This window comes from Silurus aristotelis (genome assembly GCF_946808225.1).
Source record: "Silurus aristotelis genome assembly, chromosome: 9".
In the NCBI taxonomy this organism is placed as follows: domain Eukaryota; kingdom Metazoa; phylum Chordata; class Actinopteri; order Siluriformes; family Siluridae; genus Silurus; species Silurus aristotelis.
In genome coordinates, this window is record NC_139582.1 from 15,064,532 (window position 1) to 15,087,388 (window position 22,857).

Genomic DNA, 22,857 nt, shown 5'->3' on the forward strand with positions numbered 1-22,857 from the left:
ATTTAAATTAAATGTTACACTCTTGAAGATGTAGCTTCTTTTAAAACCAAAATGATCAGGGAGAAAAAAATGAACACTCTGGTATAATGATTATACGCACACCTTAAAACAAACCAATCTGAAATTACAATGTAAATGGCATCAAACCAACTTGACAGTGATTTCAAATTGCATGGAAGGAAAGTCTTCTGGGTTACTGTAAAGCTTTTAGTGCTGCTAGATCAGCATATTTCTTCACCCCAATAGAAAATAACAAGCATAAGAGTAATGAGAAAATTAGGCATGAGTACAAGGAGATGCGGCAGAAGGTAGGGAGGGATGTGGCGAAAGCCAAGGAAAAGGCATATGAGGAGCTGTGTGAGAAGTTGGACACTAAGGAAGAAGAAAAGGATTTGTACCGATTGGCCAGGCAGAGGGACCGAGCTGGGAAGGATGTGCTGCAAGTTAGAGCAATAAAGGTTGGAGATGAAAATGTGTTGACTAGTAGAGTGTGTTGAGAAGATGGAGGGAGTATTTTGAGCAGCTGATAAACGAGAAAAATGAGAGCGAGAGAAGGTTGGATGGTGTGGAGATGGTGAAGCAGGAAGTGCATAGCATTAGTAAGGAGGAAGTAAGAGCAGCGATTAAGAGGACGAAGAGTGGAAAGTCAGATAAAGCAGGGAGATGTTTAGGAGAAATGGCAGCGGAGTTTTTAACAAGATTGTTTAACAGGATTTTGGAAGGTGAGAGGATGCCTGAGGAATGGAGAAGGAGTGTGCTGGTACCAATCTTTAAGAACAAGGGAGATGTGCAGACCTTCAGTAACTACATAGGAATAAAGTTGATCAGTCACAACATGAAGTTATGGGAAAGAGTAGTGGAAGCCAGGCTGAGAGAAAAGTTGACCATCTGTGAGCAACAGTATTGTTTCATGCTGAGGAAGAGCACCACAGATGCATTATTTGCTTTGAGAATGTTGATGGAGAAGTATAGAGATGGTCAGAAGGAGTTGCATTGTGTGTTTGTGGATTTAGAGAAAGCGTACAACAGGGTGGAGAGAGAGGAGTTGTGGTACTGTATGAGGAAGTCAGGTGTGTCAGAGAGGTATGTGAGGGTGGTGCAGGACATGTATGAGGACAGTGTGACAGCAGTGAAGTGTGCAGTAGAAATGACAGACTGGTTTAAGGTGGAGGTTGGACTGCATAAAGGATCGGCTCTGAGCCCTTTCCTGTTTGCAGTGGTGATGGACAGGTTGAAAGACAAGGTCAGACAGGAGTCTCCATGGACTATGATGTTTGCGGATGATATTGTTATTTGTGGTGAGAGTAGGGAGCAGGTTGAGATGAGCCTATAGAGGTGGAGGTATACACTGGAGAGAAGGGGAATGATAGTCAGTAGGAGTAAGACAGAGTACATGTGTGTGAATGAGAGGGAGGGCAGTGGAGGGGTGCGGTTGCAAGTAGAAAATGGGGTCATGGGGTATATCGGTAGGTGAATGCTGAGAATGGAGCCACCAGGAAGGAGGAAAAGAGGAGGCAGTTTATGGATGTGGTGAGGGAAGACATGCAGGTAGTTGGGTTGAAAGAGGCAGATGTAGAGGACAGGGGGGTATGGAGATGGATGACCTGCTATGGCGACCCCTAATGGGAGCAGCCGAAAGAAGAAGAAGAAGAAGCATCCTAGATTTTTATTCAGTTTGTTAGGGAAATAAACAGGTAAATAAAAGCACTGCACTAACATGCAAACCATATAGGTAGTAATGACTTCATAATTTTAATGATTTAAACTTTTTTGATAGTAAAGTTGAAAACATCCAGACAATTTATATAAATCCAAACTATTTATAAATAACCCTGTATATTCATTCATCATTCATTAATTTTCTCCCACTTATCCGTAATTCGGGTCGCGGGGGCAGCAGTCTGAGCAGGCCCCCGCCTTCTGCCCAATCCTAACAGCACCGTCCCTTACGGTCCCTTCTGCAGGTGGTGAGCCCACGGGAAGGCGGCCCCACGTCACTCCGACGTCACTTATCAAAATCATCAACTTGTATTTTCGATCCCTGGCCTACAATTTTCTTCAAACAGATAATTCCAGAAGTAATTGAACCTGTTCTATTACCTGTCTTCCATAAGCATTGGTTTGTACCTAAATCCTTCCGACTGGCTGTTATCAATCCTGTAATTAATAAACCTGCTCTTGACCCTTGTCAGCTGTCCAACTATAGGCTAATGTCAAACATCCCCTTTATCTGCAAGATTTTAGAAAAGGGTGTAGCACAGCAGTTGTGCTCACATCTACTTAGGAAAATCTTGTGAAATGTATCAGTCAGGATTTAGGCTTCATCATAGCACAGAGACAGCACTAATTAAAGTGGTAAATAACCTGTTCTTGGCTTCTGATTAGGGGTTTTGTCTCCTTACACTTTTTGCAAGGATCTGTCTTAGGCCCACTGCTTTTCTCTTTATACTGTATATGCTGCCTCTGGATAAAATTATACATAAACATGGTATTAGGTTCCATTGCTATGCTGATGATACACAGAGATCAGCTTAACAATGTTGAGCAGTGTGAAAAGGACATTAGACAATGGATGCTTGATAACCTTCTGCTCAACTCAGATAAAACGGAAGTACTTTTACTAGGACCAAATGCAGCTAGAGGTAAACTTTTAGATAACATAGCATCTCTGGATGGTCTTTCTGTCTCACTGTGTACAGCAGTAAAAGACCTTGGTGTTATTATTGACTCTAGTCTGTCCTTTGAGGCTTTGAGGGTGGTGCAGGACATGTAGGAGTACAATGTGACAGCAGTGATGTGTGCAGTAGGAATGACAGACTGGTTCAAGGTGAAGGTTGGACTGCATGGGAAGGGGAATGATAGTCAGTGGGAGTAAGACAGAGTACATGTGTGTGAAAGAGAGGGAGGGCAGTGGAGTGGGGGTGTAGGTAGAAGTGGTGGTGAAAGTGAATGAGTTTAGATACCTGGGTCAACGATGCAAAGTAATTAGGGTGTGTCAGAGAGGTAAAGAAAAGAGTGCAGGCAGGGTGGAATGGGTGGAAAAGACTGGCAGGAGTGATTTGTGATAGTAGGGTATCTGCAAGAGTGAAATGGAAAATGTATAGGACTGTGGTGAGACCTGCGATGTTGTATGGTTTAGAGACAGTGGCATTGACTAAAAGACAGGAGGTGGAGCTGGAGGTAGCAGAGCTGAAGATGTTGAGATTTTCATTGGGAGTGATGAGGATGGACAGGATTAAAAACAAGTTTATTAGAGGTACAAGGCATTTAGGATGTTTTGGAGACAAGGTGAGGTAGGCAAGATTGAGATGGTTTGGACATGTGCAGAGGAGGAAAGACATGCAAGTGGGTCATTTGAAAGAGGCAGATATAGAGGACAGGGTTGTGTGGAGAAGGATTATCGGCTGTGGCAATCCCTAACGGGAGCAGCTAAAAGAAGAAAAAGCAGTTTGTGGTCAGTGATCAGGCTGGTTGCACTGATTGTGTTTGATTTATTAAATCGAAGTAGTTCATAAGAATCTTTTGTTGGGGCTATGCTTTAACAGAAAGATGGCATTTGTCATTATTTACGGGTATATGTTTTTTTAATGTCATTCTTTTGAAGCACCACTGCTGTAAATTGGTCAAGGAAACTGATTACATTTATATTTTATATATTGGGATACCCGTGCTGGGGTGGCAGATGGGGTAGCAATTCTTATTTTTGTGCCACTGTTGTTTTCTGTAAAGCTGCTTTGAGACAATGTCTGTTGTGAAAAGCGCTATACAAATAAACTTGACTTGACTTGACTTGCCACCCTGATAGATCCGCCGTTGCAACACTATCGATATTTTAGGAAAGAGTGAGTGAGAGAGAGAGAGATTGTCATTACTGTGCTAAGGTGAATGTAAACGTTGAACTTGAACAGAGGGAAACCCGCGAGCAAATGTTGGAGCTCTGAAATTTTGCCTGCCTCCCGAGCTTTCATTCGGACTCACGGGGTTAATGGAATAAACCTTAGACAATGTGGAAAATTAGGTTTCCTGTATTTCAAGTCATACTGTTTATTTTCACTTATTTAGGTAGTCTATTTGTGTTTTTTTGTTGTTGTTGTTGGTTTGTTTTGTTTTATAAGCAACAACGGTGTTTTTAAAGAAATGTGTTACATATACAATACTTTTTTCAAACACAGCTGTTAAATCTATGCTTTCTGACATTTGCACTTGTCAATTTAACGTATTTATTATTTTATATCGTATGATAAAATAACATTAAAGTTAACTAAATGTGATATTTTTTTCTAAAACCCAAAGGGAATATTTTTTTGAACCACAGGGTTGCAGAAGAATAACGATTGGCCAATGATGGGCATTCAAAGATAACCAAATCGTATTGCAATTTATTCTAACCAATAATTAAATGTACATTTGTCCAAATTTCCATTTACTCAAAGAGAGAGTAGTTTTTCTGATGTTGTAATTATCATTTTCGTGCAGCAAACAATTTTCCCAAACCCTGATTACTGCACCTTCAGTATAGGTAACTGCTAGTCTGCTCACATGAACTACCTTGGCAGAATTTCTGATTAGATTTGTTAAAAAAAAAAAAAAAAAAAAAAAAAAAAAGGAACTGCATAAATCAGAGTCTAAGTAAAACGAGATATTTTATACAAAATATAGAGGCTATGTAATCAAATAGTTAATAATAGTAATATTTTTCTCATCTATAAATAAAGAATAAACGCTAGTTAGTTCTCTGATTTGAATACACGCTGCCCATTAGCTCATTTTTAGTCCTTCATCTGTCTGTTTTAGTTCTGGAAAAAAGAATCCTTATTCGTCTGTTCCTCCAGGTGCAGCACGGGTAGCATTATTTTTATTGGACTTCTCTGTAGAAATCCCGCCCAAAACTATTATAATTTTTTAAAACTTAAATCAGTGATTAGCCCTTTGAGGAGTAATTTTCCACTTTAAATCATCATGAGATAGGCTGAGGCACGGCCTACCTCACAGTATTATACGGACGGTGCATGTAAAGGATGCTGAGTATCAATCCACCATACCGCCTTCCTGTCACACACATATTGATGACGTAGCCTCAGTACTCAGCAGAACGCGAGTCCGCGGGATGGGGCCGATGGAAAATGGCGAGTCTGTGTAAACGTCAACAATGTACCATCAAATTACATGGTTTTCGTCAGGAACTTGACTCGTGGAGGCATAAGCTTATTCAATGTGTAGGTAAGGTCATTTAACATTTTACCTTACAACGGTTTGCAATATCAGGTCATGGGTGGCACAGCTATAAACCACTGATGCTCTCCGTGACAACCGAAGCGGATTTTTTTTCTTTTACTGTGGTTTGTGCTCATTTGTGCTTTGTTTTGCACCTTGTACGATTCGATGTCCAGGTGCTTAGATTGTGGATACGCCGATAAAAATCTTTTGTGTTTTTTCCCTGTAGTGCGCGCGCTCCCATTTTCACTGAGCAGGCCTGGTCTATTAGTTGTTACGGTGCAAAGTATAATTTAAATGACAATTTTGTCCATAATTAATTAAAAGGTGTATTAGGGTCTCAGTAAATATAATTTTATCAGGTAGATGAAGAAATGTTACGTGTAATCACCCGAAATGTTTATTCAACGGCAGCTATTGGTGGAAGCTTAGGTTATAAAATGGATTTCTAAACGTAATACTACTATAGGCAGATCATATCGTTTCATTGGTTAATAAGAGACTAAAGCTAGAAATATTGGACATTAACAAATCCATACTATAACAGGGTAAATAAATAAAGCCATATGAAACTGAAGAATGTGTAAAGTCACGTTACAGCTGGATATTTTGTTTGGTCAGTTAACTTTGGATTTAACCTGCAATACAGTATTTTGCATTTGGTTTCCCTACTCAAGAAATTGACATTTACTCAGATTGTTGTTGTTGGGTTTTTTTTTATATTTTTTTATACTAAACTCTGAATCGGTTGCATCCTGGGTTCTAGCTACAGTATTATTGTTTTGTGTGGATTTAGAGAGATCAGTTCATTAATCAAAATAACTTGCAATGTTCTCTCACTGACAAACTTTGAGAGCAATATATTCTTACTGTTCAAGGGCAAAAATAAATGTAAAGTATGGTAAGAGTCTTCTTCCAGTGAATTCTGTCTTTGCAACTCAAATAAAACAGTCTACAAAAATGGTCATTCTCGAACATACTGTATCCTAATAGACAGAAAAATAAGTCTTAGCACTTGTATATAGTCTGGAAACACAGTGTATCCTATATCCTATGCATTACCAGCAGCTGCATCCATGATATTTTGGCAGATCTTTAGGTGTACTTTTGTTATAGTGTGTTTGCAACACAACAGATTCTCATTGTAAATTTGAATAATATATAGTCTAACAGGCATCACTAAATGAATGTACATTAAAGCAAAGCCTTTAGACGACTGAAAGACTTTCTCATCTCTTATGTCTGGGATGAAAGGTCTTCTCACCAGTCTGATAGACTCATTTTAATCCCATTTACTTTGTACATATGTGATTACAAATACATCATTAGCAATAAACATGTTGGGTTCCTGAATGAGCATTTGACAGACATCAACACAGTGCATAATTAATATGCAATTTATGTTTAAATGTATGTATGTTTTGTATTATTCGTTGCATAATGTATAAAATAACATTTTATAATATTTTATATAAAATAAAATAGAATAAATAAAATTGATGCAATACACTTTTTTATTATATTGATGAAAATCGGTAATTGATTAAATTGGCACAAATTAAAGTAAATAAAAAAATGTAATAAGTAAAAAAAAAATTATTACATTTGTTAGACCCCTTTGAGTTATATACAGTAGTGTAAAAAAGTGTTTGCCCCCTTCTTGATTTCTTATTTCTTTGCATGTTGAATGTTTTAGGTCAACAAACTAATAAATCAAACTAGTAAAAGATAACAAAATTGAACACAACATGCAGTTTTTAAATTAAGGTTTTTATTATTGAGGGAAAACAAAATCCAAAACTACATGGCCTTGTGTGAAAAAGTGTTTGCCCTCCTGTTAAAACTGTGGTTTATCACACCGGAGTTCAATTTCTCTAGCCACACCCAGGCCTGATTACTGCCACACCTGTTCACAATCAAGAAATATCTTAAATAGGACCTGCCTGACAACGTGAAGTAGACCAAAAGATCCTCAAAAGCATCATGCCGAGAGAAAGAAATTCTGAAACAAATGAGAAAGAAAGTAATTGAGATCTATCAGTCTGGAAAAGGTCATTAAATCATTTCTAAAGCTTTGTGACTCCAGAGAACCACAGTGAGAGCCATTATTCACAAATGGCAAAAACATGGAACAGTGGAGAACCTTCCCAGGAGTGGCCCGGCCAACCAAAATTACCCCAAGAGCACAGCGACGACTCATCCAGGAGGTCACAATAGACCCCTCAACAACATTTAAAGAACTGCAGGCCACACTTGCCTCAGTTAAGGTCAGTGTTCATGACTCCACCATAAGAAAGAGACTGGACAAAAATGGTCTGCATGGCAGAGTTTCAAGACCAAAACCGCTGCTGAGCAAAAAGAACATAAAGGCTCGTCTCAGTTTTGCCAGAAAACAACTTGATGATCCCCAAGACTTTTGGGAAAATACTTTGTGGACTGAAGAGACAAAAGTTAAACTTTTTGGAAGGTGTGTGTCCCATTACGTCTGGCGTAAAAGTAACACCGCATTTCAGAAAAAGAACATCATACCAACAGAAAAATACGGTGGTGGTAGTGTGATGGTCTGGGACTGTTTTTCTGCTTCAGGACCTGGAAGATTTGCTGTGATAAATGGAACCATGAATTCTGCTGTTTACCAAAAAATCCTGAAGGAGAATGTCCAGCCATCTGTTTGTGACCTCAAGCTAAAGTGAACTTGGGTTCTGCAGCAGGACAATGATCCAAAACACACCAGCAAGTCCACCTCTAAATGGCTGAAGAAAAATATAATGAAGACTTTGGAGTGGCCTAGTCAAAGTCCTGACCTGAACCCTATTGAGATGCTGTGGCATGACCTTAAAAAGGTGGTTCATGCTCAAAAATCCTCCAGTGTGATGAATTACAACAATTCTGCATAGATGAGTGGACCAACATTCCTCCACAGCGCTGTAACAGACTCAATGCAAGTTATCGCAAACGCTTAATTGCAGTTGTTGCTGCTAAGGGCGGCCCAACCAGTTATTAGGTTTAGGGGCAAACAATTTTCACACAGGGCCATGTAGTTTTGGATTTTGTTTTTCATCAATAATAAAAACCTTTATTTAAAATCTGCATGTTGTTTACTTGTGTTATCTTTTACTAATATTTAAATTAGTTTGATCATCTGAAACATAAGTGTGACAAACATGCAAAAAAATAAGAAATCAGGATGGGGGCAAACACTTTTTCACACCACTGTGTGTGTGTGTGTGTGTGTGTGTGTGTGTGTGTATACAGTAGGTATGAAAATAATTCAGACCCACTTAAATTTTTACTTGTTATATTGCAGCCATTTGCTAAAATCATTTAAGTTGATTTCTTTTCCTCAATAATGTACATATAGCACCCCATGTTGACAGAAAAACACAGAATTGTTGACATTTTTGCAGATTTATTAAAAAAGAAAAACTAAAATATCACATGGTCCTAAGTATTCAGACTCTTTGCTGTGACACTCATATATTTAACTCAGGTGCTCTCCATTTCTTCTGATCATCCTTGAGATGGTTCTACACCTTCATTTGAGTCCAGCTGTGTTTGATTATACTGATTGGACTTGATTAGGAAAGCCACACATATCTGTCTATATAAGACCTTACAGATCACAATGCATGTCAGAGCAAATGAGAATCATGAGGTCAAAGGAACTGCCTGAAGAGCTCAGAGACAGAATTGTGGCAAGGCACAGATCTGGCCAAGGTTACAAAAAGATTTCTGCTGCACTTAAGGTTCCTAAGAGCACAGTGGCCTCCATAATCCTTAAATGGAGGACGTTTGGGACGACCAGAACCCTTCCTAGAGCTGGCCGTCCAGCCAAACTGAGCTATCGGGGGAGAAGAGCCTTGGTGAGAGAAGTAAAGAAAAACCCAAAGATCACTGTGGCTGAGCGCCAGAGATGCAGTCAGGAGATGGTAGAAAGTTGTAGAAAGTCAACCATCACTGCAGCCCTCCACCAGTCGGGGCTTTATGGCAGCGTGGCCCGACGGAAGCCTCTCCTCAGTGCTAAACACATGAAAGCCAACATGGAGTTTGCTAAAAAAACACCTGAAGGTCTCCAAGATGGTGAAAAATAAGATTCTCTGGTCTGATGAGACCAAGATAGAACTTTTTGGCCTTAAATTTAAGCGGGATGTGTGGAGAAAACCAGGCACTGCTCATCACCTGTCTAATACAGTCCCAACAGTGAAGCATGGTGGTGGCAGCATCATGCTGTGGGGGTGTTTTTCAGCTGCAGGGACAGGACGACTGGTTGCAATGGAGGGAAAGATGAATGCGGCCAAGTACAGGGACAAAAACCTTCTCCAGAGTGCTCTGGACCTCAGACTGGGCCGAAGGTTTCCCTTCCAACAAGACAATGACCCTAAGCACACAGCTAAAATAACGAAGGAGTGGCTTCACAACAACTCCGTGACTGTTCTTGAATGGCCCAGCCAGAGCCCTGACTTAAACCCAATTGAGCATTGTGGAGAGACCTAAAAATGGCTGTCCACCAACGTTTACCATCCAACCTGACAGAACTGGAGAGGACCTGCAAGGAGGAATGGCAGAGGATCCCCAAATCCAGGTGTGAAAGACTTGTTGCATCTTTCCCAAAAAGACTCCTGGCTGTATTAGATCAAAAGGGTGCTTCTACTAAATACCGAGCAAAGGGTCTGAATACTTAGGACCATGTGAAATTTCAGTTGTTTTTTTTTTTTTTTTTTTTTTATGAAATCTGCATCGATGTCAACAATTCTGTGTTTTTCTGTTAATATAGGGTGCTATGTGTACATCATTAATGAGGAAGAAAAATGAACTTTTAGCAAATGTCTGCAATATAACAAAGAGTGAAAAATTTAAGGGGTCTGAATACTTTCCGTACCCACTGTAAATATATATATATATATATATACAGTACAGACCAAAAGTTTGGACAAACCTGCTCATTCAAGGAGTTTTCTTTATTTTCATGACTATGAAAATTGTAGAGTCACACTGAAGGCATCAAAACTATGAATTAACACATGTGGAATTATATAAATAACAAAAAAGTGTGAAACAACTGAAAATATGTCATATTGTAGGTTCTTCAAAGTAGCCACCTTTTGCTTAGATTACTGCTTTGCACACTCTTGGCATTCTCTTGATGCCTACTTTGAAGAACCTACAATATGACATATTTTCAGTTTACTTTTTTGTTATGTATATAATTCCACATGTGTTTATTCATAGTTTTGATGCCTTCAGTGTGACTCTACAATTTTCATAGTCATGAAAATAAAGAAAACTCCTTGAATGAGCAGGTGTGTCCAAACTTTTGGTCTGTACTGTGTATGTGTATATATAATATATATATAATTTATATTAATTAGGGATGCACCGAATATTTGGCCACCGAATATTTGGCCGAAACAGTTTGTTGTGATGACGCAAACAGAAACCGGTGCCTGAATGTGCTTGTCTGAAACAAGTCTGCGGTGTGGACGTATTTCAGTATATCTGAAAAAGACCCACGGATAGCGATTTGCAAAACATGTAATGCCGTAATTTCAAGGGAGCAAAACCCCTCCGAGCAATGGAAAAATAATCACGGCCGCTTTTCTGACCTGGCAAAGTTGGCATGCAAGTACTTGTCTGCTCCGTGCATAAGCACTGACCGCGAAAAACTGTTCAGTGCAGCAGCCCATGTTCTCGATGAGAAGAGGAACAGACTTACTTCACTGTGATAAAGCAGAGAAGCTACTCTTTATCAAGAAAAACCTGCCACTTTACCTCAAGAAGTAGAATGGGCTTGTCTAGTGTTTAAATATTTATTATCCACTTTGCACATCTGCAATTCTTGGTGCATTTGTTGTTAAAGTTCTACAGTTAACATATGGTCTTTGTTTTGATACACTATTATGTTGTAGGCCTACAGTGAAAATATTGTATCTTCAAGCAGTTGCACTTGTTCTGAATGCACTTTGTTTTTATGAAAGAACATATTTAATCTTATACCCTTTTAGCAGGCCAGAGGGCCTGTACATTATTATTTATTGTACACATGAGTGCATTTAGGTTTGAATTTTAATTTATTTTATCCTGTGCATTGTTGCAATGTGCTATAAATAAATATTTTCATAATTTGTAATTGATTTATTCATTGAAACTTTATTATTAATTTATGCAATTGAAATGCCTTGATTTTAGTACGTTTAGTACACCGTCATAGCCATAAATGCAATGGTAATAATAATTGGCAAAATTTCTTTCGGCGTTTCGGTTTTCGGCCTTGCTTTCCTCTTTTTCGGGTTTCGGCCAAGAATTTTCATTTCAGTGCATCCCTAAAATATATATACAGTGGTCCCCCGGTTATCGAACTCAATTCGTCCCTTAAAACTGTTCGAAATCTGAAATGTTCGAAAACCGGACCAAATTATCCCATAAGAAATAATGGAAAACCAATTAATCCGTTCCCGAACTCCACCAATACCCATTAATTAACAATTTTTTCCTGTTTTTAGCCGTATTAATAGTCAGGAATCCCCCTGCCACGCCCCCTTCGGTGGCTGTCATACCTCGGTGCTTCAGGGAATGCCCTGTTCCTTCGCTCATGCGTGCCCCGCCCACATTGAGCTCATCGCAATCGGGCTTCCTCCGTAAAGCACCGTGGATATTATTTATGGACTGCCTTTTGCCGGATTATCTCGATCTCTGCGGGTATTTTGTGTTGGCTCGGTAAAAGTATAAATTAACAACTTTACAAGAGTAAGAAACAAAATGATTACCGTACTTACGGCTAAATATCACTAATATTGTTCACAAACAGAAGTTGCGATAGATGCTTACTCAGCGATGGTTGAAGCGGAAGCAGTTTCTTCCCCTCGCGCTGGGTGGGGCAGCATGGGTGGCGTTTCGATAACTGGAACTTTGTTCGTTCACCGAACCCAAATTTCGTTCGGAAAACCGTTCGCTATACGGAATGTTCGATATCCGAGCCGTTCGATAACCGGGGGGACCACTGTGTATATATAAAATATATATTATATATATATATATATATATATATATATATATATATATATATATATATATATATATATATGTTGTGTGATATGTGATATATGTGATATATATATATATGTATATATATATATATATATATATATATATATATATATATGTGTGTGTGATATGTGATATATGTGATTATATATATATATATATATATATATATATATATATATATATATATATATATATATATATATATATATACAGTGAGGAAAATAAGTATTTAAACACCCTGCTATTTTGCAAGTTCTCCCACTTAGAAATCATGGAGGGGTCTGAAATTGTCATCGTAGGTGCATGTCCACTGTAAGAGACATAATCTAAAAAAAAAAATCCAGAAATCACAATGTATGATTTTTAAACTATTTATTTGTATGATACAGCTGCAAATAAGTATTTGAACACCTGTCTATCAGCTAGAATTCTGACCCTCAAAGACCTGTTAGTCTGCCTTTAAAATGTCCACCTCCACTACATTTATTATCCTAAATTAGATGCACCTGTTTGAGGTCGTTAGCTGCATAAAGACACCTGTCCACCCCATACAATCAGTAAGAATCTACAACTACTAACATGGCCAAGACCAAAGAGCTGTCCAAAGACACTAGAGACAAAATTGTACACCTCCACAAGGCTGGAAAGGGCTACGGGGAAATTGCCAAGCAGCTTGGTGAAAAAAGGTCCACTGTTGGAGCAATCATTAGAAAATGGAAGAAGCTAAACATGACTGTCAATCTCCCTCAGACTGGGGCTCCATGCAAGATCTCATCTCGTAGGGTCTCAATGATCCTAAGGAAGGTGAGAAATCAGCCCAGAACTACACTGAAGGAGCTGGTCAATGACCTGAAATGAGCTGGGACCACCGTTTCCAAGGTTACTGTTGGTAATACACTAAGACGTCATGTTTTGAAATCATGCATGGCACGGAAGGTTCCCCTGCCTAAACCAGCACATGTCCAGGCACGTCTTAAGTTTGCCAATGACCATTTGGATGATCCAGAGGAGTCATGGGAGAAAGTCATGTGGTCAGATGAGACTAAAATAGAACTTCTGGGTCATAATTCCACTAAACGTGTTTGGAGGAAGAAGACTGATGAGTACCATCCCAAGAACACCATCCCTACTGTGAAGCATGGGGGTGGTAGCATCATGCTTTGGTGGTGTTTTTCTGCACATGGGACAGGGCGACTGCACTGTATTAAGGAGAGGATGACCAGGGCCATGTATTGCGAGATTTTGGGGAACAACCTCCTTCCCTCAGTTAGAGCATTGAAGATGGGTCGAGGCTGGGTCTTCCAACATGACAATGACCCGAAGCACACAGCCAGGATAACCAAGGAGTGGCTCTGTAAGAAGCATATCAAGGTTCTGGCATGGCCTAGCCAGTCTCCAGACCTAAACCCAATAGAGAATCTTTGGAGGGAGCTCAAACTCCGTGTTTCTCAGCGACAGGCCAGAACCCTGACTGATCTAGAGAAGATCTGTGTGGAGGAGTGGGCCAAAATCCCTCCTGCAGTGTGTGCAAACCTGGTGAAAAACTACAGGAAACGTTTGACCTCTGTAATTGCAAACAAAGGCTACTGTACCAAATATTAACATTGACTTTCTCAGGTGTTCAAATACTTATTTGCAGCTGTATCATACAAATAAATAGTTAAAAAATCATATATTGTGATTTCTGGATTTTTTTTCAGATTATGTCTCTCACAGTGGACATGCACCTACGATGACAATTTCAGACCCCTCCATGATTTCTAAGTGGGAGAACTTGCAAAATAGCAGGGTGTTCAAATACTTATTTTCCTCACTGTATGTGATATATGTAATATATATGTATATGTTTGTTTATTTATATTCAGAGGGTTGTAATTTTTTTGTGTTAGAAATATATTTGTTAACCCAGCCATTAGGGTTGCACAAGCCAGTGCACTCTTAGTGCCGGTCCCAAGCCCGGATAAATGGGGAGGGTTGCGTTAGGAAGGCATCCAGCGTAAAACGTGACAAATCAAATATGCGGATCACGAATCAGAAATTTATACAGGATCGGTCGAGGCCCGGGTTACCAACGACCGCCACAGGTATTGTTAGCCAACAGGGTACTGGTGGAAATTGGGCTACTGTTGGCCGAAGGAGGAGAAGGAGAGGAGGAAGATGTCTACAGAGACAACAGAAAAAGAGGTGTAGGAGAGTGGAGGTTAGAGTTGGTACTTTAAATGTTGGCACAAAAATTCTGGAGTGATTTAGATGTAGTGGTAGAAGGTGTAGGAATGAAAGATTGGTGATTGGGGACTTTAATTGGCATGTAGGTGAAGGAAACAGAGGTGATGAGGTGGTGATGGGTAGGTATGGTTTGAAGGAGAGGAATGTGGAAGGGCAGATGGTGGTGGATTTTGCTAAAAGGGTGGAAATGGCAGTGGTGAACACTTTTAAGAAGAAGGAGTATCATGAGGTGACATTAAAGTGAAGGGAGGTGCACACAGGTGGACTATTTTTTATGTAGGAGATTGGCAGGGTGTTCAAGGTGTTGGCGGGGGACAGTGTAGCTAGACAGCATAGGATGGTTTTGGAGGTGAAGAAGAAGAGATGGATAGTGAGGACTGAAAATGAATTAGATGGTGAAAACTGAAGGAGGAAGACTGTAGTGTGAGATTCAGGGAAAAGGTCAGACAGGAGCTCTGTGGTGGTGAAGAGGTGCTGGATGATTGAGCAACTACTTGGTGTGACAATTGGAAATGGAAAGGGAGACAAAGAGACATGGTGGTGGAATGAGGAAGTGCAGGACAGCATAAGGAGAAAGAGGTTGGCAAAACAGAATTGGGATCGACAGAGTGATGAGAAAAGTAGGCAGGAGTATTATATGAGGATTTGTGCTGATTGGCCAGGCAGAGGGATCAAGGTGGGAAGGATGTGCTGCAAGTTAGAGCAATAAAGGATGGAGATGGAAATGTGTAGGCTAGTGAGGAGAGTGTGTTGAGAAGGTGAAGGGAGTATTTTGAGCAGCTGATGAATGAGGAAAATGAGAGAGAGAAAGAAGGGTGAATAATGTGGAGATGGTGAAGCAGGAAGTGGATAGGATTAGTAAGGAGGAAGTGAGAGCAGCGATTAAGAGGATGAAGAGTGGAAAGTCGGTTGGACCAGATGACATAACGGTAGAAGCATGGAGATGTTTAGGCGAGATGGCAGTGGAGTTTTTAACCAGGTTGTTCAACAAGTTCTTGAATGATAAAAGGATGCCTGAGGAATGGAGAAGGAGTGTGCTGGTACTGGTTTTTATGAATTAAGTAGATGTGCAGACCTACAGTGACTAAAGGGGAATAAAGTTGATTAGTCACACCATGAAGTTATGGTAAAGAGTAGTGGAAGCCAGGCTGAGAGAAGTTGTTGGAGCCTGGAGAGGTGGAGGTATGCGCTGGAGAGAAGAGGAATGAAAGTCGAGGAGGGCAGTGGTGTGGTTGCAGGGAGAAGAGGTGGAGAAGGTGGAGTAGTTTAGGTACATCGGGTCAGCAGTGCAAAGTAATGGAGACTGTGTTAGAGAAGTGAAGAAAAGAGTGCAGGCAGGGTGGAGTGGGTGGAGAAGAGTGGCAGGAGTGATTTGTGATAGAAGAGTATCTGTGAGAGTGGAAGGGAAAGTTTATACGACTGTGGTGAGACCTGAGATGTTGTATGGTTTAGAGACGGTGGCATCGAATAAAAGACAGGAGGCGAAGCTAGAGGTAGCAGAGATGAAGATTTTGAGACTTTTATTGGGAGTGATGACGATGGACAGGATTAGAAATGAGTTTATTAGAGGGACATCGCATGTAGGACGGTTTGAAGACAAGGTGAGGGAGGTGAGATTGAGATGGTTTGGACATGTGCAAAGGAGGGACATGGGGTACATCAGTAGGAGAATACTGAGGATGAAGACTCCAGGAAGGAGGAAAAGAGGAAGACCAAGGAAGCGGTTTATGGATGTGGTGAGGGAAGACATGCAGGCACCGTAATTTCCGGACTATTAAATGCACCCAAATATAAGCTGCACCCACAGAATTTTACAAAGATTTTTTTTTTTACATAAATATGCCGCAGCTGTCTATAAGCCGCAGGTGCCTACATTGAAACTTGGTAAATTTACTCGTGTAAATGAACTTTACACAGGCTTTAATGAAAGACGGTGTCTGTTACAGGGCTTGTATCTAAACAGTAGCCTACCAAGAAAGTCATTGTTCACTGTCTTCCTCCTTCCTTTCACAACTATTTCTCTTGAGAGTTTTTCTTTTGGCATCGTCGTGCGTTTAAAAATCACTATCGGTGAAGCTCAGAACACAGGTAAAGTGTGTTTTTTCATGCCCGGTTGTTTTCAGCGTGACGTCGCATTTCCTGTTGACAGTCCGAGTGAGCGGCAGGTCAAACGTCAGAAGAACCTCATCCATATTTATGATGTGGTGCGGCCCGATTCAGTGGGAGCACATCTAATTTAATATAAAGAGTTTCATTGGTTCTCCTGAACCCGTTCGGCAATTTCATTGGTCTAACGTTTTGGGGCTCAGTTTTTTGGCTTGAAGTTTGTGAAACCGGGAAAACCCCAGGAAAAATCCATAAATTAGCCGCTTCGTTGTTTAAGCCACGGGGTTCAAAACGTGGAAAAAAGTAGCGGCTTATAGTCCGGAAAATACGGTAGTTGGTTTGAAAGAGGCAGATGTAGAGGACGGGGGGGGGTATGAAGACGGATGATCTGCTGTAGCGACCTTTAATGGTAGTAGCCGAAAGAAGGAGAAGACGACGATACAAATATATTTGTTAGTGGACATTACCTACAAAAAGCACACATAAAGTAAAGATAATTTTCTACCACTATTCCCAAAAACCGTGAAAACAAAATCCATATTCAAAATAGAAGGCAGTCACACCTAAACATATGCCTATATTGTGGTCAGTCAATGTATAGACATATATTTACAAATACAGTGCTTATTTACAAAATAGCTACAAAACCAACAAAAGGAACAGAACAAACAGTTTTAAAACAGGCACAGGTCAAAACAATTATACCAGATTAACATGGATTCAAAACATAAATTCACAACATGAAACTCAAGCATTGGCAGTGCATACTGCTGGATCTCGGAGATGAACAGAAAATCCCAACTGTCTGGAATGGCTGTTCTGCACAAGGAACAAACACGGGTGGGTGCAGACAAAATGTGCCATCCGGTACCATGTTTGATATCTAATGAAATGAAAGCTAAAACTTTAAATTATTTAAAAAAGAATCTTTTGATGATATTTTTTTATCTCACACCCAAATGTTTTAGCATAGGTCAAGATTTTGGCCATTTCTTTGTTTTTCTTGTACAATATAAGCATTAAAACATTAAATTAAACAGCAGCAAGACAGCAGTTTATCACAGTCAGTCTACATTTAAAACCAAGTTAGCAGTAAATATATTTATTTGGAAATGTTTCATTTAATATTTAATTCAGTTTTATTTTTATAGCAGTGGACCGTTTCCCAAAGTACCATTACAGAGATAAATAGGCCATTAAATTTTTATTTGTATGTTAGTGCCGATACGTTTAGTGTCGATTAATCCCTTACAAATCCGTTCTAAGTTTATCCCTAATGAGCAAGCCAGTGGTCACAGTGGCAAGGAAGAAATGCCTAAGATAGAATGAGGATAAAACCTTGAGAGAAACCAGTCATATGCCATTGTAGCAGGCTGTTTATATTAATTCCAGTTTAAATCCATCCTCATAGTTCTTGAGCTACAAAGATCCATAAATTATGTCCCACAGTTGCTGAGATGCTTTCACTTCATCTTTGACCGCTATAAACAAACCATACCATAAATTAAAAATCAAGTACACCAATTTTTAGAAAGGTTTACTCTTTACGGCAGTGATTCAATTTGGTAAAAAAAAAAATAATGTTTTTAGGGGAAGAAAAATGAAAAAATTCCAATAAAATGGAAATTATTGTTTGGATGTAGATTAAATTAGGCTTAACTCAAATAATCTAAGTGGAGTTTTATTATTAGTACAGAGGAGAGGTGAGAAGTGATTTGTGTAATTGTATGTCCAAATACTTTGTATGTCCAGTCTGCTTTGAAATCTTTGTCTGGGAGAGACCTTGCTGATGCAGTATATTTAGAATGTGTCTTCTTGTTGTGCTCAGTAGTTGCCATGGGGTATGACCTGTGACATGAAATCTTCCACACCCTCACCTTAGTAGCAGAGTCTGGTTGTTCCTCACACAGTGGAAAACTATTCTTTAGTCTGATGAGTTCAAATTTGAGCTTTTTGGTTGTAACTGCTAAGTGTTAGATGTAAAGTGAGTGAACAGACATGGAGATGCTGATTTCATTTTTCCAGCAGGATTTGGAACCTGCCCACACTGCCAAAAGCACTAAAGTTGGTTAAATGACCGTGGTGTTGGTGTGCTTGACTGGCCAGCAAACTCACCAGACCTGAGAGAATCTATGGGGTATTGTCAAGAGGAAAATGAGAAACAAGAGACCAAAAAATGCAAATAAGCTTAAGGCCACTTTCAAAGAAACCTGGGCTTCCATACCACCTCAGCATTGCCACAGCAAAGGAGCCCCTACCAAGTATTGAGTACATATACAGTAAATAAACATAATTTCCAGAAGGCCAACAATTCACTAAAAATGATTTTTTTGATTGGTCATATGAAATATTACATTTTTTTGAGATTGGTGGGTTTTTGTTAAATGTGGGCCAAAAGAAAAAAAAATTAAAAGAAATAAACACTTGAAATATATCAGTCTGTGTGTGATGAATCTATATAATATACGAGTTTTACGTTTTGTATTGAATTACTAAAATAAAACTTTTTAATGATATTTACATTTATTGAGATGCACCTGTACATAGTGGTTACTGAATGTGTAGTTCTCAATGTAAAGAGTGGCGGAGGCGGTGTGATCACCTAACCACCATGACTACCCCAGAATATTGCAGTGAAATGCCATGTTTGCATTTAGTGGGACGATTATTGGTTTTCCAACAAGACAATGACTCAATGACTGTTATTTTTCAAGAAGGAGAGTGATTGAGTGCTGCATCCGATGACCTGGCCTCCATGATCACCTGACCTGAATTGGGATGAGTTAGACCGGAGAGTGAAGGAAAAGTAGCAATCATGTACTTAGCACCTCTTTAAGATTGTTGGAAAACATTTCCAATGACTAAGTTATTATGCTGACTCAGGGAATACCAAGAGTGTATAAAGCTGTAATCAAATAAAAAGTGGCTACTTTGAAAAATAAAAATATAAAACATATACTGTTATTGAACAATTTTTTATTTTATTTTTTTTGTTGACTGCATAATTTCATATTTGTTCTGTCATAATTTCAATATAAAAAACATAAGTATACAAAAACAAGTACCGTATTTTTTGCACTATAGGGCGCACTTAAAAGCCTTTAATTTTCTCAAAAAACGACAGTGCGCCTTATAATCCGAAGCGCCGTATGTATGGATTAATTCTGGTTTTGCTTACTGACCTCTAAGCGATTTTGTGTGGTACAAGGCGCTCACGGCGCTAAGTCAAAATGTTTTAGTACGACTTTGGTAAACTACAAAGCCGCACCGCTTGCAGCATTACGGCTACCGTAGCCAGAAGTGTCGCAGAGTAATACATACTGTGCTTCACCATAATATTACAGTGTGTGTATAAGGATCCCAAAATGGCACCTGTCAAAAGACACGCCTACGACGCAGACCTCAAACTCAAGGCTATCAGTCACGCAGTAGAACATGGGAATAGAGCAGCTGCGAGAGAATTCAACATTAATGAATCAATGGTACGGAAGTGGAGGAAGCAAGAAGATGACCTGCGCCAAGTAAAGAAGACCACACAGAGTTTCTGGGGGAAAAAGCGAGATGGCCACAGTTAGAGGACAAAATAGAACAGTGGGTTATTGAACGGAGAGCAGCAGGTAGAAGCGTCTCTACAGTCTCTAATCGACTGAAGGCAACAGCGTTAGCACGGGACATAAATATCAATGACTGTCGAGGTGGTCCTTCTTGGTGCTTTCGTTTTATGAAAAGACGTAATCTCTCTATCCGCACACGAACTACCATCTCGCAGCAACTGCCAAAAGATTACAGCAACGACACTGACTCGGATAATGACGAGAGGGATTCGGGCATGTTGGATGCCGTAATCGCCCAACTGTTAAACTCGGACACTAAAGATGAAGAATTTGAAGAATTTGTGGATGAGGAATAAACTGAAAAAGTGAGTGTATTGTGTTGTATTTTACGTGTTAAAACTGAACAAGGTTGGTAGTTATTGCGAATACGCGCATTAACGTTTGAATAATGTTCAGAGTTATTGTGAACGCGTTTAATAAAGTTTGACTGACTGACTTATCTTTTTTTTTTTTTTCGCTTAATGCGCCTTATAGTCCGGTGCGCTTTATATATGAAAAAAGATCGAAAATAGACCATTCATTGACAGTGCGCCTTATAATCTAGTGCGCCCTATAGTGCAAAAAATACGGTAAACAAGAAAAATTAAGAATTGTTGAATGTGTCCAAACTTTTGACTGGTAGTGTATATATGTATTGTCATATTAGGGGTCCAACAGTACACGTATTGTATTTTTATTGTAAAATATAAATTATTTTTATATTTTATTTAAAATGTCAAAACTGTTCATAAATGTTAATAATAAAATGCTTTAATAAAAAGTGACAAGCAATTTTATGTTTTGCATTTCTTCCCTAAATGTAATAAAATGTAATCGAAACGTGACTTAAAAACTCGTGTACCGAACCGTGAATTTTGTGTAACGTTATTTACCCCTGGTTTGTATATATATATATAGAGAGAGAGAGAGAGAGAGAGAGAGAGAGAGAGAGAGAGAGAGAGAGAGAGAGACTTGCCAGTCTGTTTACCTTTTTTTCAGGAATAACACCTGACCAGGTTAAATGGTGTGCCTCTACTGAAATCCTGCTTTCCTAATCATTTTTGGTGATTGAATTGTCTCTAATTATATTCTCCTCTGTTCTCTATTCATTCTACAGCAGACCTGTCGAGCTTCTTGCATCCCCTCATCACTCCAGCTGCAAAGAAGATTGTGCAGTGTATGATTCAAAAGCTTGCCTTGGAATATACCTCAAAAAACAGTTCAGCTCAGGATTTACCACCTGTCCAATCAGTACTTAAAAACGCCACCTACCAAAGCCTGCCAAAAGCACCCTTGTTAGACCCAGCTGCCAACATACCCAACTGCCTCTTTGGTTACACAGGTACCATCATTGCTGCCTCATCACAGAATTCTGTCCTTTGCAAAGGTTTCATGGCTGACCAGAATTCTCCACTGGACCTCACAGTTAAGAAGACTGGTGAGTCCAGTAACCAAGGTAAATACTTTAATTAGGAGCTAAAAATATCTATTAAGCAGTTCAATTAATACATTTAACAACTAACTGAAGCTATAATAATAACTCTAAAGAGGGTAAAGAACAATAAACCTTTTCATCCCCACCATGTGAACAGAATCGAATTGCGAATCCATGCTTGATTCCCAGCATGAAACTTATGAATACTCGTGTGTACACAATTCATAACACTTCTCATTCATTAATTGACTTATTTCTGAATAGTTTGGCATCAGGTTACATCAATTACATATAATAAAAAAAAGCAGTACAATTCTTCTTCTTTTAGCTGTTCCTGTTAGGGGTTAGCATAGGGGATCTTCCGTTTTTATCTGCCTCTTTTAAACCAACTACCTGCATGTCTTCCCTCACCACATCCATAAACCTTCTCCTTGGCCTCCCTCTAATCACAACATCTTCATCTCTGCTACCTCCAGCTCCACCTCCTGTCATTAAGTCAGTGCCTCTGTCTCTAATTCATACAAAATCGCAGGTCTCACCACAGTCCTATAAACTTTCCCTTTCACTCTTGCAGATACCCTACTATCACAAATCACTCCTACCACTCTGCTCCACCCACTCCACCCTGCCTGCACTCTTTTTTTTTTCACTTCTCTAACACACTCTCCATTACTTTGCACTGTTGACCACCAGGTACCTGAACTCCTCCACCATCTCCACCTCTTCTCCCTGTAACCACACCACACCACTGCCCTCCCTCTCATTCACACACATGTACTCTGTCTTACTCCTACTTTCATTCCCCTTCTCTCCAGCGCATACCTCCACCTCTCCAGGCTCATCTACTGCATGTCCAACCTCTACCTTAAACCAGTCTGTTGTTTCTACTGCACACTTCACTGCTGTCACACTGTCCTCATACATGTCCTGCACGACCCTCACATACTTCTGACACACCAGACTTCCTCACACAATACCACAACTCCTCTCTCCACCCTGTCTTAGGCTTCCTCTAAATCCACAAACACACAATGCAACTACTTCTGACCTTCTCTATACTTCTCCATCAACATTCTCAAAGCAAATAAGTCAAGTCAAGAGGGTTTTATTGTCATTTCTAATATACACAGTGGAACAAAGTACACAGTAAAAATGAGACAACGTTCTTCAGGAACCCTGGTGCTACACTAAAGAACATAGAGCTACAACACAACACAAGCTACGTAAAGTGCATCGAGT

At 39.5% G+C, this 22,857-nt stretch overlaps 1 protein-coding gene and 1 long non-coding RNA gene across 7 annotated transcripts in view; one reads left to right on the forward strand and one right to left on the reverse strand.

Moving 5' to 3' along the window:
* LOC310731401 overlaps positions 1-7,194 on the reverse strand; it is a 32,781-nt gene extending 25,587 nt beyond the window's left edge. The window contains exon 1 of the long non-coding RNA XR_014535191.1: positions 7,072-7,194. This is a non-coding gene — a long non-coding RNA (uncharacterized lncRNA). The remainder of the gene's footprint in view (positions 1-7,071) is intronic.
* Positions 4,777-22,857, forward strand: part of lcor (ligand dependent nuclear receptor corepressor) — a 42,047-nt gene continuing 23,966 nt past the window's right edge. Inside the window, exons 1-2 of one of the 6 annotated variants that reach the window (XM_083550906.1) lie at positions 4,777-5,216; positions 21,301-21,639. In XM_083550906.1, the coding sequence (XP_083407032.1) occupies positions 5,213-5,216; positions 21,301-21,639 (343 nt within the window). In that variant the 5' untranslated portion in view covers positions 4,777-5,212. Of the gene's footprint in view, positions 5,221-21,300; positions 21,640-22,857 lie in introns of all 6 variants that reach the window. The other 5 variants (XM_083550905.1, XM_083550904.1, XM_083550903.1 and 2 more) reach the window with 5 other exon arrangements.